Source organism: Morus notabilis, unplaced genomic scaffold, assembly GCF_000414095.1.
Source record: "Morus notabilis unplaced genomic scaffold, ASM41409v2 Scaffold1615, whole genome shotgun sequence".
NCBI classification, from domain to species: Eukaryota; Viridiplantae; Streptophyta; class Magnoliopsida; order Rosales; family Moraceae; genus Morus; species Morus notabilis.
Window position 1 is genome coordinate 220,416 of NW_010366582.1, and position 16,773 is coordinate 237,188.

Sequence of the window (16,773 nt, forward strand, 5' to 3'; positions counted from 1 at the left end):
AACAAATTTACAAATAAAAGATGGAGGGAGGAACAAAAGAGGAGAAAGGGGAAAAAAAGTATTGAAAGGTTTCAAACGTTTTGTTAATGTTGTGGCTCCCTTGGAAATTCTCCTTTTATAATGAGGAAAGGAAAAGCAGTAAAAAGAAAAGACAAATTAGAGAAACAAAATAAAAGGTCAAATTTGTAAATAAAAGAAGAAGGGAGGAACAAAAGAAGAGAAAGCACAAGAAAAAAAAAAAAAAAAAAAAAAAAAAAAAAAAAAAACATCGAAAAACGTTTCGTTATTGTTGTGGCTTCGTTGGAAAACGGATTCTCCTTTTATAAGGAGTAAAGGATTAGCTTAAAATTAAGGGTATTTTTTGAATTTTATCCGCAATGACAAGTTTATAAAAATGGAGTTGAAATACCACAATTTTTTGAAATATTTAAAACTAATAAAATTATACAATAATTATTTATGAGACGTTTAGTTTATGGATTCAGAATTATAATTTATGATTCTGATTTTTAAAATTTAAATTTTTTGTGAGAGAAAAACGTTGTATAGAACCAAAAATTATGATTCAGAACCAAAGACGAATCCTTAAAACAAACATCTCATTAGATAATATTAACTTGAGAGTTTTTTCAGTAGTCTGCCTATCCAGTCGTCTTAATTTTTAATCGTTAGATATAATCAAAATTATATAAGATTAAAAAAATATACATAACAAATTGATTTTAATACAGATTTGACGATTAAAAAATAAATGACTATTAGTAGTTTATTTTTATAAGGACTATCAAAGAAATTTTCTATTAATTTTTTGTAACATAAAAGTCCCTATTAATATTTACTGTTTGTAAAATTTAACGTCTCTTTCAAATAATTTATTTATTGAGACATTTTCTAATATGTTAATATTTTGATATGTTTAAGTCTCGTTTATTTCACTGATTCAAGTTTTTAGTTTTTAGTTTCTACAGTAAAAAGCTCTCAAAAAATATTACATCTAATTTTTTATGCTACAGTGAAAAACTCTAAAAAAATATCACATCTAAACTTAAATTAAAAACTTAAATCTATAAAAATGAACGAGTCATAAATTTTGTGTCTATAAATTTGTATTAGATCACTTAAAAATCAAAAGGACGCATAGGCTAAGGATATAAGATAATCTCTCATATTTATTATAATAAAACATTAATAAGTTAGCATGACTCGTGTCATCAACTAAACCGTATTTTAATCGAAAAAACTGTTGCGACAAACTCGAAAGATGCGTATACGCAAACATACAGCCAAAACTATTCACCTTTGCGAAACTCGGTCCCCTTCTGAATCTAGATCTGATTCCGTCCACGTGGGGAAATAGTTTACCTTCCAAGGCAAAATATCCTGGTCTACGATGTTTGGCCACGTGTGTTGACCGGAAACGATTCCAATGCTACCGGCTATTCCCGGTCAGCAGGTTGCCCAAAGTCCTCCTATCGATATTGCTTCCAGGTTCATCCCCCCAAAATAACTGCCATCTACCTACGAAGCACTCTTACCTTCTAATCATCGTCTTCTCCATATCGGCAAAAAATCATCGTCTTCTCCAAATCTCTCTCTGAAAAAAAAAAAGAGCCCTCTCGGTGCTTAATTTGGGAATCAGGGTTTCTGAAGCTTCTTCTACATTTTATGGAAACAAGTACTGCCCCTACCAATCGCTGCTCATCGCTCCGATTCTGTCACTGTAGCTTCTTCAGACGCTGTTGTCGCTGCTACTGTTGCTTCTACTCCTACCCGTAGTTTCGGATTCTCCGAGACTTTGGTTCTGATTTGAAGAATTTTTGTTTAATTTTTGTGGTTTTTCTTGAGTTTATGGATTTTTCAGATGCTCAGCCGGGTCTTTCACTCGGTTTCAGCTCGCATTTGTCGCCGGCTCCTATATCGCCCCCAAACTGGTCGGTGAGCGCCTCTGTTCCGCTTCAATTGCTCGAGAAGACGGATGAAAGCAAGGTTAGGGTTGAGAATGAAGACGATCAAGGGGAAGATGAGAAATTCAGCCTTCTAGGGCACCCTATGTGCCTGAAGAGGCCGAGAGAAGCGTCGCCGTTTTTCCCTACGAATCCTTCAAAGTGCACTGCGGTGGAATCGGGGCTTGAGGTGAGGCGAAAAGCGGTGCGTTCTTGGGGAAATGAGACGCTCCAGGTTGCGGACCCTGAGATTCACGAAATTATGGAGAAGGAGAGGCAGAGACAGTTCAAAGGAATTGAGTTGATAGCTTCAGAGAATTTCGTGTGTAAGGCTGTTATGGAAGCTCTCGGTAGCCATTTGACCAACAAGTACTCCGAGGGAATGCCCGGGGCGAGATTATACGCGGGTAATCAGCATATCGATCAACTTGAATTGCTCTGTTGTGAGCGTGCCTTGGCTGCCTTTGATCTTGATTCTGAGAAGTGGGGTGTGAATGTTCAGCCTTATTCTTGTACCTCTGCGAATTTCGCTGTGTACACTGGGCTTTTGCTCACCGGCGATCGGATTATGGGATTGGATTCACCATCTGGGGGCCACTTGAGTCACGGGTATTACACTCCAAGTGGGAAGAAAGTCTCGGCTGCGTCCATATTCTTTGGAAGTCTCCCTTATAAAGTTAATCCGCAGACGGGATATGTAGATTATGATAAGCTCGAGGAGAAAGCACTTGATTTTCGCCCGAAGATACTCATTTGTGGTGGGAGTTCATACCCGCGGGAGTGGGACTACGCAAGGTTCCGGCAAATTGCGGATAAATGTGGTGCAATCTTGATGTGTGACATGGCTCATATCAGCGGTCTAGTGGCAGCTAAGGTTCGTAAACTTGTGATTCTGAAAAAGTTATTTTTCAAATGGGCTCATATTGTTTAAAATATGCATGTTTTCCTACATTGGATATATATGATATGTGCTAAAATGGTTCCAATGCTATTTGAATTATTATTATCTTGAAGTAACATGATAGTTGAATTAGGTTGATTAACTAGATTAAGAGTTTACATTTGAATAATCTGATATTGCTTTTGATGTTCCCAATTTGAATCGTTAACAAACTGCTTCCGTTTCAAGTTTTTGTATTAGCATTGTTCTGCTGTAGGCAAAAGGATGGTCCAATATTCTTATTTTTTAAGTTGTAATGCTTAAGTTTCACAACATCTTTTATATGTTAAGTTATCCAAAAGTGCAACGAATTTCATACATAATGGTAAAGCTTGTATGAGCTCTTCAATCTGATCGTGCATCAATCAGATGCTATACTTTCTTTTGTGCTTTGGTTTGTGATTGTCTGCACATAAGTTTATTGGTTCTGATATAGAGTTAGATATTCTAACCATGTATGAAAGCCTCTTGGTCACTGTTAGATTTCAGATATTGATGATGCAAAAAACGAAAGCCTCATGTCTTTTGCTAACATTCTTGCTGTCATCTATTATAGGAATGTGCGAGTCCATTTGATTTCTGCGACGTTGTTACATCAACAACACACAAAAGTCTCCGGGGTCCTAGGGGAGGTATCATCTTTTATAGGAAAGGCACTAGGTCAAGAAAGCAAGGCTCGCTTCTGGGAGAGGGAAATAGCCATTTTGATGAAGAGAAGATAAACTTTGCTGTTTTTCCAGCATTACAAGGGGGTCCTCACAATAACCACATTGCTGCTCTTGCCATAGCCTTAAAACAAGTAGCCACTCCAGAATACAAAGCATACATTCAACAAGTGAGAAAAAATGCAAATGCTTTAGCATGTGCTTTGATGAGAAGAAAATGCAAATTGGTGACTGACGGTACTGACAATCACTTGTTGCTCTGGGATTTGACTGCTCTTGGATTAGCAGGTATAATCATTATATGTGTCTAGTTTTCACTCAAATGTTACTTTCTACTATTGTCATGGCTGCCTTTAATCATCAGAATTTAGAAATAGGAGACGTAACCATGTTGATTATAGATACATGAAACTCGTGACTTTCAATAGGTCTGAGGACTAACAATCATCAGAAATTCATAAAATCATAATGGAATCTTGCATATGGTGAGTTTGCATCCCTCTCGTGAACTGTTTAGCCATTTGCATACAGATGGATGAACGCACAAGTGCAATAGTTAATATTTTCTTGTCACTCTTCGTGTGCCATTTTTGTCTGGACACCATGCAGTTTTAGTGTTTCCAATTTTACTTTTTTGAATGCATTGAAAATATTTTATTTATATAGCCTGACTTTTATTTTGCAAAATGTGACTTGTTTTAGGCAAGAACTATGAGAAGGTCTGTGAGATGTGTCACATCACTCTGAATAAATGTGCTATATTTGGTGACACCAGTGCAATTTCTCCAGGCGGGGTGAGAATTGGTGAGTGATAATCTTATCTCTTTTATTGGGGGTCCAAAATATAAATTGCCTGCTTGGTTCGCGGTTTGAACCACAATTGAAATATTTTTGTTACAATGTTCTCTGTCACAAAACTTTAAGTTCATGTTCAACTTCAAACCTATGAACCAAATGGGTGAAAAGTGTTTGTAACATTCCTTTACCTGACGGCCTTTTCTCGTGAACAGGAACCATATTTCTCACACTTGTTTACTGATTTAAGTCCAGTTGATTCAGTTCCCTAATATGAATGTCAAGTGTTGGCTAATCATCTTTCATTTCATTCTATTCCAAAGAAATGTTCTTTTTTTTTTTTTTTTAAATGTTTCTTAGTTCTTAATTCTTGTTTTTAATGAAGGTACTCCTGCTATGACATCAAGAGGTTGCTTAGAGGCTGATTTTGAGAGAATTGCTGACTTTCTCATAAGAGCAGCTCAGATTACGTGTTCAGTGCAGAAGGAACATGGAAAAATGGCCAAGGATTTTGTCAAAGGGCTTCAGAACAATAGAGATATCATTGAGCTTCGAAATCGAGTTGAGGCATTTGCTACGCAATTTGCTATGCCAGGATTTGATATTTAAACACGAGGGGAAAGAGGTGTTTAACAAGGATCTGTGGTATCAGTATCTTGCTTCTATAGTTCTATGGCATACCATTGCTTGCATGGTAAGCTTTCCATTTTTCTTCGTTGATCTCTCTTTTCCAATTTACCTCTTGTAAATCATAGCAAAAAAAGAGTCTTTACTTGTTATTCTGAAAACACCTAAACTTTTTCAAGTATCAAACATATCAGACTGTCTCCCTGACTATTTGTTTGTTATCTTGTAAAAATTATATACGGAGTCATGTACAACTTCTTTATGAAGATGAAACCAAATTTGTTTCAAAGTTTAGTTGGTCTATAGCCCATACTGTTTGTCTGGATACATCTGTAATTGTAACACCTTGGCAGAACAAGAAAGGTAGTGTTTGGAAAGAGACTACGTCTGTTTCTTGTTTTTGTTTTGTTTTTTTTTTTTTGCTCTTGCGGTCTTTGCAAAGTTGTTTGTCTTGTTACATTTGTACTCTGTTAGATATATACAGCATTTTGTCTTCAAGTTTCTGTTTTGTTGCTGAGCATATGTCAAATTCTATGTGCGTTTAGAAACATCCTGCGTCTCTGTCATATTTGTCAATCTCAAATTTTTTATATTACAATCGCAGAATTGGAAATTGACTGAAACTCACACGTAGATATTATATTCTTCCTTCTTTTTTTTTAATTCTTTCTTTTCTAGAGGGTCAAAGAGCATTTTGTCTGGTTATGATTGTTTGTAAAACACGGTTTGCCGGTTCGAGAGTTTTTTTTTTTTCGTTGGATGAGTGCACTGATTAAGGACTAATTGTTTTTCTTTGCGAGTGCTAGCATTTTGCTGCATTTGTTTATTCCTCTATTTTGTCTTATAGTCTCTCTCTCCCCAATATTTTATTAAATTTGATTATGTTGGACGCTGGTATGGATACCTCCAAGGGAGGCAAAGCATGAATTTCCGGCGAGGGACAAAAAGCATGAGATACGGTTAGAAGTGAGAAAGTGACCCAAAATTTTCTGCTTTGTATTCTATTTCTCCAAGACCCAAAAAAGAGGAAAGAAATTGGCAACGACAAAAAATTACCAGAGAGAGAGAGAGAGAGAGGAAACATGTCAGGAAGAGGGTTGTGGTTAGAAGCTTTCATCATCAAAATCCATTGCTTTCAAAGTGAATCGAATCAGACAAAAGCTTCCTAAGAGCAAAAGAAGCTGCTTTTGAAATTAAAGCTAACCCAGGAATCTCACAGTGCCCTCCCTCCCTACAGTCCTAAGCATCGCTTTTCATCATTATTTCCCTACTTGAATGATTAGTATTTTACTATAACAACTAAAGAGTACATTTTTACGGAAAGCCATATAAAAAAAGAACAGAAAAAAGATAAATAGGAGGGAAATCTTTTCAAAGAGATATAGAAAAGCACAAAAAAGTAAAAAAGAATGACATGAATGAGCTTACATATAAGTGTCAATTTAAATTTAAAATTTAAGTTTTGTTAATTTTTTTTTAAAAATAATCACATTTAACTTTTGTATTACATTTAAAAAGTCTCATATAAAATTATATCTCAATTCAAATTAAAAATTTGAATCAACAAATTAAACGGTTAAATTATTATGATTTAGGTTTAAACAGTATATTTTTTCATGCAAAAAATAATAAATTTAAAAAATTCTGTCACAATGTTTATTCTCACATAATTTGAATTATGGTTTATTAGCAACCTTTTTAATCGTTAACCTTATAGTTCAAGTCGGATCAGAAGTTTTACGTTACCAGAAACTTTCCCTTCCATCACAGCAGTCATGAACTCCAAACTCTCTTTCTCTCTCTCTCTCAAATGTCAATCTTTACAACCCACAAAATGCTAAAACTATGTATCTATTTTTTGCTCCGAAAACTTTCCTTTCCTTTTTTCATTTTTTTTTCATTTTTTTACCTCCTAAGGAAAACCCCTACAAAGTTACAACTATCATAACTATAAAGAAAACAGTAGAAGGAAAAATAAAAATAAAAAAGGACAAAAAATAAAAAAATAAAAAGTAATAAAAGGTAAGAAGAGAGAAGAACGCGGAGAGAGAGAAGGGTTAAAGGTTGTACACAACCAACCAACCAACCAACCAACTCAACCCAACAACAACCGAACCCATATTTCTTCTTCTATCTAAAATATTTCTTCTCTTCTTCTCCTCTTTTTTTTTTTTTTTTTTTTTTCATTTTCTTTTTTACCATTTCTGCTAAACAAACGTGATGAGTTTTTTTTTTCGTTCTTTTTTTTCTTCCTCGTTTGGCCTATCTATGGCTGCAAAAGTCGAGAAGCTTCTTCCTACCTTCAACAATCTCGTCGAAGAAATCATCAAGCTGAGCAACGATATTTTCAGCTCCAGATCTCAACACCATGAAGCATCCTCTCAAATTCTCCACTCTCTCCCTTATCCCTCCCTCCGCCGCCTCCCAATCCGCCGCCGTTCCGCCGCCGGACGATCTCCTCTCGAGCTCTCCTCTCAGCTCTTCCATGGCGGCCTTGGACCTCCTGAACTCGTACAGCAAAATCCCCGGTCTCCCCCCGATCTGCCCGATCTCAGCCGCCACTCTCTGCTGCAATCTCCCCGTCGAGATCATGAACGCCGATCCGAAGAACAAGCATCCCTCGTATCCTCCCCTCAGAAAGCTCGATTCCGGCCAGCAATACACCAGCCCGTAGAGGAGAATCATCAGCAGAAGCGAGCTCACGTTCCTCATCGCGTACAGAACTCCTCTGAATCCGCTGAAGCCGTTCAGCTTCGACTCGATCGATACCTTCTCGTCGAACCTCAGCGACAGCGGCTGGATTCTCGTCTCCATTAACGCCCTGTTCTCCTCCTCCAATCCCAGCGCCTCTCTCCGGCAGCCGGAAATCGCTCTGATCACCTGTTTGTTTTCGATTCAAACGCGCGAAAATTTCAAAAACCTCAATTGCAATGCCAATTTCGACTGATTCATTTGATTTTGATTTTGATTTTGTATTTCGTTTTACCTGACGAGAAAGCTGAGGACTGAGATGGCGATGGCCGTCGAGAGAGGAAGTGAGGTTGAAGCCGGCGGAGTAGTAATTCTCCATTCCGGAGATTCCGGACTTGAGGACATGGCAGGCCTCCCAGAGCTTGGAGCTCTCGTCCATGTACTCGTCGAGCCACTTGTCGCCGACGGGAAGGTGGAGCTTCTGGACGAGGAGAGTCAATTGGGAGTGGAAGGATCGAAGGAGAGAGAGAGCTCTTTGGAGGAATTGGATTGACATGAAGTTGTTGGAGAGATAAACTCGCTCGAGATCATCGATTCCTCTGGTCAGAAACGAGTAGAAGCCATTGACGGAGTTTGTTGAAGAAGGATCCATTGTTTTGTTATGTTTGGTTTTTATGATCAGAATAAATATGATTAGAAAAGAAAAGAAAAGAATTAAGAGAGAGAGAGCGAGCGAGAGAGAGAGAGAGAGAGAGATTTGGAGAAGAAGAAGATGAGAGAGAGAGAGAGAGAAGAGGAGGGAGGGTCAAAAAGGTTTATAAGGAGGGGGGGTATTTAAATGGTGGGATTGGAGGAAGCATTAGAGGTGAGAAAGGAAAGGGAAAGAAAAGAAAAGAGAAAAGGGAAAAAGAAAAGAGAGAAATGGAATGGAAGAATGGAAAAAGAAGAATTAGAGGGGAGGGAATATCTTAGAAGCTCAGGTTTCTAAGGTTGAAAAGGATTGTTGGGAGCAATGATGGGTGTTTCCTGCGGAGGGGAAAGGATGATTGGTAATATGCCATTTTCATTGTTTAATGGGCAGAAAGGAAAGGAGGAAGGGGAAAAAGAAAATATAAATCTAATCCAATATATATACATCTGTTGTTGTTGTTGTTATAATAACATATTTTTGTAAAAATATAAATAAATAAATAGTGAGGGAAAACAAAAATATACAAAAGAGAGAGATTAGGATTTAGGAGTGGGTTAAGGGGAGAGCATGAATTTGTCATGAGCTCGCTTCCAATTTCTTGCTTTTTCTGAGTTTTTCTTTTTTTTTTTTTTTTTTTTTTTTATTTTATACAAACCACCTTAAAGTAATACCACTCATCAATTTTTATATGTACAATTGTACATGTACACACAATAACACAGAAGGGTGGGGTTAGAGAGAGAAAGAGGGAGGCAAATGGTAAGTTATTAAAAATTAGAGTTGGCAAATATTGGATGGGGGTATATAGAGGTTATTGGGGTTGCAAAATGCAAAGTGTTTGACTGGATTGACTGACTGGGATTCTGCTTCTATACTTCTAACAAGAAAAATTCTTCCATTCAAGAATTGAGTACAAATTTTGATTTGAGTGCTATCTTTGGCCTCATCTTTCCTCTTTTTCTTCCTCGAGCAACTGACTTTGCTCCTTTACTTCCCCTCTGTTCCATAGAAATTTGGTGGGTTTTGTTTGTTTGTTTTTCCTAGCTAAGATATTTATTTGTTTTGTTGATTTTTTCAAAAGAGGATCAGTTGGAATGATGAGGTTCCTTGTATATGTTGTCTTGTAACCTTCTACCATGCATAATCAGTCTTTTTAGGACACATTCATATTCTTTATTAGTTTTCTCCCACTTTTCTTTTTGGGACAAAATGGATTGTGCTTCTTCATGCTCTTTTAAGTACCTCACGTTGAATTGAATATGCACAAATATCTATTACTTTAATCCTGACCGTTCCTTCCGGACTCCACAGGACCCATCAAACGGCGGAGAAAGTAAATCTGGGTGGGAATGATCAACTGGGTCCCAATCTTTTGTTGCAGTCCACTAAATGGGTTCTCAATGATTAACCAGTTTTAGACATTAATCTAACCAGCAATTAAAATGTTTAATTGTTAGTGTATTCCTCTCCATTTTATATAATCTACTTCTTTATTTATGTGTGCCTTTCCTCTTGTTGTGGGGTGGGGGACCAGGAAATCTAATTTATATTGGGCTGTGTAACAATTTATTTAAGTTTAGTTTAGTTTAGTTTAAAGTCGGGTGCTCGTGGGTTTTTGGAGAATGGGACATCTTAAGAGTATGTTGGTCTTTTAAGATTTCATTGGGAAGCGAAGACTTGGAAGCAATATTTAAGGCATTGATATGGGCGCCCTTAATTTTGGTTTAGAATGCCATTCACCAAACTATATATAAGGGTATGTCTTGGTTTGAAATATAATCATTATTGCGTTTTACTCTATGGAATGGAATAACACTTCTGAAAATTCACTTATTCTTATGATTAATTGGACAAAAAGATAAAAATAATTATTCCTATGAAATTGCTGTTCAACTAAAAGTGCAAATAGTCATTTACTAAAAGTGCAAAATGAACTATTGAATGATCATTCCGTTTCAAAATCGATACTAATTATCTTTTCAAAAAAACTTTATATTAATTAAATTTTCTTTATCTAAGTTGCCACTTTCAATGTTTATTGTTTACTTTAAATATGCTTTTACCATTCTAAAATATAAAACATATTTAGTTGTATTAATCCTAGTGCAACTCGCTTATTAGATTTGAGACTATTGTCTAGGACGATATTAGTGCATATACATATATATTCTTTAATTTTATATAAGTTATGGTCATCTTTATTATTATGGATATGATCAAATATAATTAATTATCAGAGTGTTAGTTATAAAAAAAAAATTTATCACTCTGGAATATCTAGAGTAAAAAAGGTCATTTGGAACATATTTCAATTTAGCTTTAATATATTATTAAAGATTAAATGAAAGAATATTCTTACCAAACAGTTATTATTCCATTTTATTTTAATGATTAATCAAATAGATTTATTGCAATTTCAATCTCCAACCAAACTATTAATCTGTTCCTATTCTTATCCTATTATATTTTTATTTTTATTCACATTCTTATTTCATTCTATGAAATCAAACGTCATCTAAGTTGTTAAGATATCCTTCATATCATTCTCTCTTTAGTCTCCTTGTTTTTTTTTTTTTTTTCAATTTTCTTAATGGATTCAATTGGCCTGTGCGTATTTTCCAATTTTTTTCTTTTTTGTTGATGGCAATGAAATAAATATGCTTAGTTTTTCTCTTTTTTTTTTTTTCAAAGAAAAAGTAGTTAGATTTACTAATTTAGTAAAATAAATTTGGAAATTGAGTTTGAGATGATACAAGTAATCCAATACAAAAAAAAAAAAGAGAAAAGAGAGATAAGGTAGGTTTTTAACAAAAATAAATGAAGACAAGAAGAGAAAGCATACGTCAAAGACTCGATTGAACATTCATGAAGTAGTTCTATGGAGGCATGAGAATAGACGTAAATACTTACCAAGATGAGAACTCTAAAAGTTTCATTATTACATATGATTTTTGACTAACCATTTAAAAAAAAACTAATTCCTCAACAAAACTAAAATAAGCTTTTGATTTAATACAGCAAGGCAATAGTTCTTTTTTGGTGCCAATTGCTATTGTTGAACTATCAACCCGGTGAAATGGATCCATTGGTTACGCCTTATCCATACTCAGTCATATTCAAGTAGAAGGTCGGCAATGGTAACAGAACCAAATGCTTGTTTATATAAAGGAAAGATGAGTATAAAACAGAAGACATTTAAGAAAAATCAAAGTAAACTTGAGGTCTCAATCAAAAGCAAATGTCTGTCTATGTAATACCTCTTCAAAACATGCAATCCCTTTGGCTTTGAATGCAACATATGTACTAAAATTGACAAATAAATCAGCTGGGCAACTGTAGAATTCAACTCTTTGGAAATATGCATGAATTTGTTACTCAAGGACAAATTGTTTGGCAATTTCTTACATTTACCAAGCAAACAAAATGCACTTATGAGAATCAAAATATTGTCAAGCAAGATGTGGTAGCTTGGGATTTAGATTCTTGCAAGTGGGTGGGGGTTTGCTTTGGTTATTAAGGGCAAAATTGTTAAGATATTTCCACTTCAATTTGATTATATTTTTGAGGGAGCAGTAGCAATACAGCTTAAATTAGCTGGGAAAAGGTACTCTTCTAAGTTAATTGTATGGGCAATTTTATTTTTTTCAATAACTTAATATTTTTACCATGAATAAGGTGGATCAATATTATTTGTGGCCTCCCATAGGTGGGTCCATCAATTGGGTCAAAGTAAATGTAATGGATGGCTAGATTTTGTCTGGCAACATCCCTTTCATTCCCATCATGATAATTGCCCCAAAATAGTCTTCATGGAAGAATGTTTCATTTTCTTCTTAATGGCCTTAGATGGATACAACTGGATGGTCTCAAACCTCTCAATGGATGAAAGTGATATGAAGGAATGATTGTTTATAGAAATCATAAGTCCTTTGTAATTTCAGAAGAAAAAAATAAATGAATTAATTAATTAAAGAGAAAAAGAGAAAAAGGTAGCATTGAGCAAAAATGCATATATCCAATCAGTTTGAGCAAGTAAGGGGTGGAGAAGAGTGGGGTTTTTTTTAATTTTATTTTATTTTTTATTTTTTATATGCCTAGTCGTTGCTTATATCCCATATTAATTAGCAAATTCAATTGGGGCTTCTATTGGGACCACTTACACTTCTTTCCATTCTCTGCTAATGTAGAAGATAAAAGGGAATTCTTAAAAGCCTACTTTGTTCTGCAGAGATGAGAGATTTGCAAATCTCTTATGAAATGGATATGTGGGATGGTACCTTTACCTCAAGATTAGGATTAGGGTTCGAAAATGGAGTTAAATCTTTGACTGCGCTTCTAGACCATGTATTAAGTTTCTAGTTTAAAAGCCTCAATTTAAAACTGGGGTTAAGTGGGAACAAAAAGCTAAAGATTTAGCTTTGCATCCAAGCTATTTATTGTTATTTTTTTATTTTAAATGAAAAAAAAAAAAAAAAACTAATGATACTTGAAGCACAATTGATTGATTCCACTGAAAAAATGATCACTTTTCAAGACAAACCTATTGGAATTATAGCTAATATTTACTTAGGTTGTAAAGTACTTCAACCAAATATGATTAAGATTTGGAAATTTGTATTTCTAGCCAAACTGTTGCAAATCAAGTTGAGCATTTTTCCTTGAACCAAGAAAGAGGAAAATGTTGCGAGAGTAGAGTTGGACTAATTTTAATAACTCATGCAGCTGGTTTTCCGATTCAAAATTATATGCATGGTTTTAGGGTTAATCAGGTAAATAGTCCACGAGATTTACTTTTAATTCCATTTTAATTTTTAATTTTTAAAACGTCTCACAGTTGATCTATAATCATTATTCTATTTCAGTTGTATGATTCTCGATTAAGATCAACTACATAGGTTAAAACAAGATCTAAGGAAGTTTAATATGACGTGAATTGCAATAACTTGCTTTATTATATAAAAACACATTTTTATTACTTTAGTTCTAGAGAGTACTCTCACACACACATATATATTCACATATGTATCTATGATTTTTTTTTCTCTTTTAGACATAAGAACAATAGTGTTTTTTTTTGTCTCCACCTTACGTCGCTTTAAAATATACTAAATAATTTATACATGAAAGTGAAAAGAGAATCAATCCACGCTCTCGCTAACAATTTTAAAAGTCCATACCTAATAACTACATAAATACATAAATGAGTGTTCTTTTCACAGCTCAAATAACAACTCAAATTTTTGTATATAAGAAAAAACACTGTAATAAAAAAATTGTATTTAAAGTTTTTGAGAAAAAACACTGTAGTAAAAAAATTTGAGTCGTGATTTGAATCCAAACTTTTTTTATGAGAAAGAAAACATTGTAACAAAAAAGTTAATTTTTTAAAGAGAAAAGATTGTAGTAAAAAAGTTTGAGTTTTCATTTGAGTCCTGAAAAAAACACCAAACTTGAATGAAAGAGAGAGACATATATAAGTAGCGACCGTTCTTTTTTTTTTTTTTTTTTTGGATTGGCTGAGCGATCGTTCCTTTGTAGAGGTGTAAGTTTGGGTTGTCCGACCTTGCCCGGCCCGAGCTCGACGGCCCAAAGGGAAATTTTAGACCGGGTCAAGCAAAGAGAGAGGGTCAACTCAGCCTGACTTTAAGCCCAAAAAATTTAAGGCCGGTCCAGCCTGAAATTTAATAAGGTATTTTTAGAAAAGTCTTTAAAAATATGATGTTTGGGATTGGGCAGGATCGGCTCAACCTGGTCCTAAACCTACGAAATTTAGGACCGGGCCCAGACTAATAATAACGGACCTCAGATCGATTCGTTTAATCCGGTCTAAATTTACAGCTCTATTCCTTTATCAGTGTAACACGACCTCCAGATGTATATTTAAAAGGGGAAAATAGTATTTGTAAAACTTAGGTGCTCCACTTATTAAAAACACTGACCCAAAAATATCATTTGTTATTTTTGGGGAAAAGAGAAAAAAAAAATTAAGAAAAAAAAAAAACCAAAGCATAGGTTATTAAAAAGTGCTACGTGCCTAATAGAGGAGATGAGAGCAACCATATAACTATACAACTGGATAATAATCATATTCTCTCTCAACCCTTCTAAAGTATAATTTCCATGTTCCTCTGGGCCACCTAGGACGAGCTTTACCATCAAAAGAACCTATATCTTAGATTCGATAATTTAAATGTTAAATAACAGCAGAAAATTATGAAAAATAAAAACACAGAATTTTTAGCCAGTCATGTTAAGTGGGCTACCATCGACATCATGCAAGTTCTATGGTGTGCCCTTCAAGCCATAAAAAAAAAAAAAAAAAAAAAAAAAAAAAAAAAAAAAGGAGAGAGGATTGTGTAGTGTCCTATATTATTTAGTTTGCGTCTGTACTTGTAAAAATTCGTTTTATCATTTTCAATCATAACATTTTTATTTAATGTCGTACCAGCTAGTTTGTAATTGTAACCATTAACTTGATTATTAAATTCCGAAAAAATGAATATTAAATGAGCTAAAATGATCCCTTGATAAGAATACCAAGACCTATGACCACATAATTAATTTCATTGAGGTTGCGTCATAGTGGAAAAACAGACTACGGTTGTACTACTAACAACTAAACATATAAATATAAATATATATATATATATATGTATGTATAAACAAGAGAGAACCAAATACTAACATACAAACATCATAAAATCTTAGTTTCTATCCGTGTTAGTTAAAGCATTAACCTAATATATAATACTAATTAAAACTTGAAGATAATCAAGATACTCATGAATGGTTTAAAGGAATCATTTCTGCTGTTTTCTCTCTTTACTTAATTCCTTTTAAAGTAAGATATATGGATTCTTAATCGTATTTTATAATATATATATATATATATATCATTGGGGTGAAAGCAGATTTGAGCCCAATGCAATGCATATTGTAATACATTATTCCCGCAGATATCGTAGTAGCTGCTACATTAATTATTTGTCTAACGTATTGAATTAATTGATTGCGCACCAAATCTTGTTTTCATAAAATTGACTAAAGAGATGCTTGGATTGAGAGAAAATATTCAATCATATAAAATGGATTCCGACACTTTTGCATAGAGGGAGATGGTCCACACGTACATATTCATATAATGGCATGACCAAAAACCTTAAATAAATAAATAAAAGCAAAAGCTTTGCTTAAAATGTGGCAGGAATAAGTACATATATGAAATAAATAGCATAGGAATTTGGTTTATTGTTGCCTGTTATTCGTAGGCTGTAGTCACAAATAGTCACATAGATCATCATTCCAAATTAATGATATTTGGAATCTGTTATTTTTTATTTTCCTATACACAACCAATAGAATGAAAAAGAAAAACATTTACATGTCAATCCACGAAAGTATATCCTCAATTTCCACCATTTACTTATTGCATACGTTGATACACATGCGTTTGGCAAAATGCGCATGTACATTGTTGTGCATGAGTTGCACAAAAATGAGGAGAGAGAGAGAAGGGGAGAGAGAGAGTCAACTACTAATATGCATGTGGCATTTTAGAGGAACAAAGTAGAAGGATACTTTGAAATGATAGTAAAAGAGAAGGTAGAGGACCCCAAAGTACCAAATTTTTCTAAGTCCAACCTTACACACACACACACACACACATAGTTAATTAGGCCTATTCTCTATATACCCTATGACCCATAATTATCCGTTTTTGACCAAGCATTTGATAATGAGAGGCTTCCAAGGGGGCTATTGCCCTTTTACTTTTTGGTTCAACTAGGCGAAACCCACTTCAGGATTCCTTCCCACTATAGCTGGCTTTTAACCCCTTTTTTCTAGTTTCTCCACCCCTAAAAGAGGGAGACTAGACTACCCTTCCAAAACTTAAAAATGTTTGCAATCAAGCCCCAACCATAGACTAAGCATTCATAGTAGCATTAAAATTCAAAAAGGACACTTTCCCTCTACCTAGCTAGCTATATATACAAGTCTCTTTCTCACTCTCTCATTCTTTTTTTTTTTTTTTTTTCATGATTATGATTTTTTCAGCTTAAATTTTCATTCCCAATTAATGGACTAATCAGCCCCTACACCGCCGTGATCAACATAAAACGGCGGCATCCCACGTGTCGCGAGGTGAGCCAATTGCAACCCGTCAAAGTAATAGTGATCATGAAGCCCGTGGGAGATGCTTAGCAAAAATAACTCCTTGACAGATGACATGCTTGTTCATCCAGGCCATGAAGTACCATTAGCCAACTCACACCCTTTGAAAAAGGAAGAAACTGTCATAGTCATTTATGATCATGAAGGCGATGAATTTATGCACAAAAAGGCAAAAGAATATTGCATGTATTTTAAACCAAGACGCATAGCGCACCCCCTAAAGTGGTCCAAAAGACCACCAAAAACCCC

General features: G+C 34.7%; 2 protein-coding genes across 2 annotated transcripts; one reads left to right on the forward strand and one right to left on the reverse strand.

The window, feature by feature from the left end:
- Positions 1 to 1,509: 1,509 nt before the first annotated feature.
- Positions 1,510 to 5,468, forward strand: LOC21390787 (serine hydroxymethyltransferase 7). Its single transcript, XM_024173878.1, has 4 exons — positions 1,510 to 2,817; positions 3,440 to 3,836; positions 4,251 to 4,352; positions 4,729 to 5,468. Exons 1-4 carry the CDS (start codon positions 1,849 to 1,851, stop codon positions 4,950 to 4,952), a joined length of 1,692 nt encoding a protein of 563 aa, XP_024029646.1. The 5' UTR covers positions 1,510 to 1,848; the 3' UTR covers positions 4,953 to 5,468.
- A 1,741-nt stretch (positions 5,469 to 7,209) lies between these two features.
- On the reverse strand, positions 7,210 to 8,754 carry LOC21390788. Its single transcript, XM_010110753.2, has 2 exons — positions 7,957 to 8,754; positions 7,210 to 7,850 (listed from the first exon to the last, which is right to left on the reverse strand). Exons 1-2 carry the CDS (start codon positions 8,311 to 8,313, stop codon positions 7,233 to 7,235), a joined length of 975 nt encoding a protein of 324 aa, XP_010109055.1. The 5' UTR covers positions 8,314 to 8,754; the 3' UTR covers positions 7,210 to 7,232.
- Between the last annotated feature and the right edge of the window lie 8,019 nt (positions 8,755 to 16,773).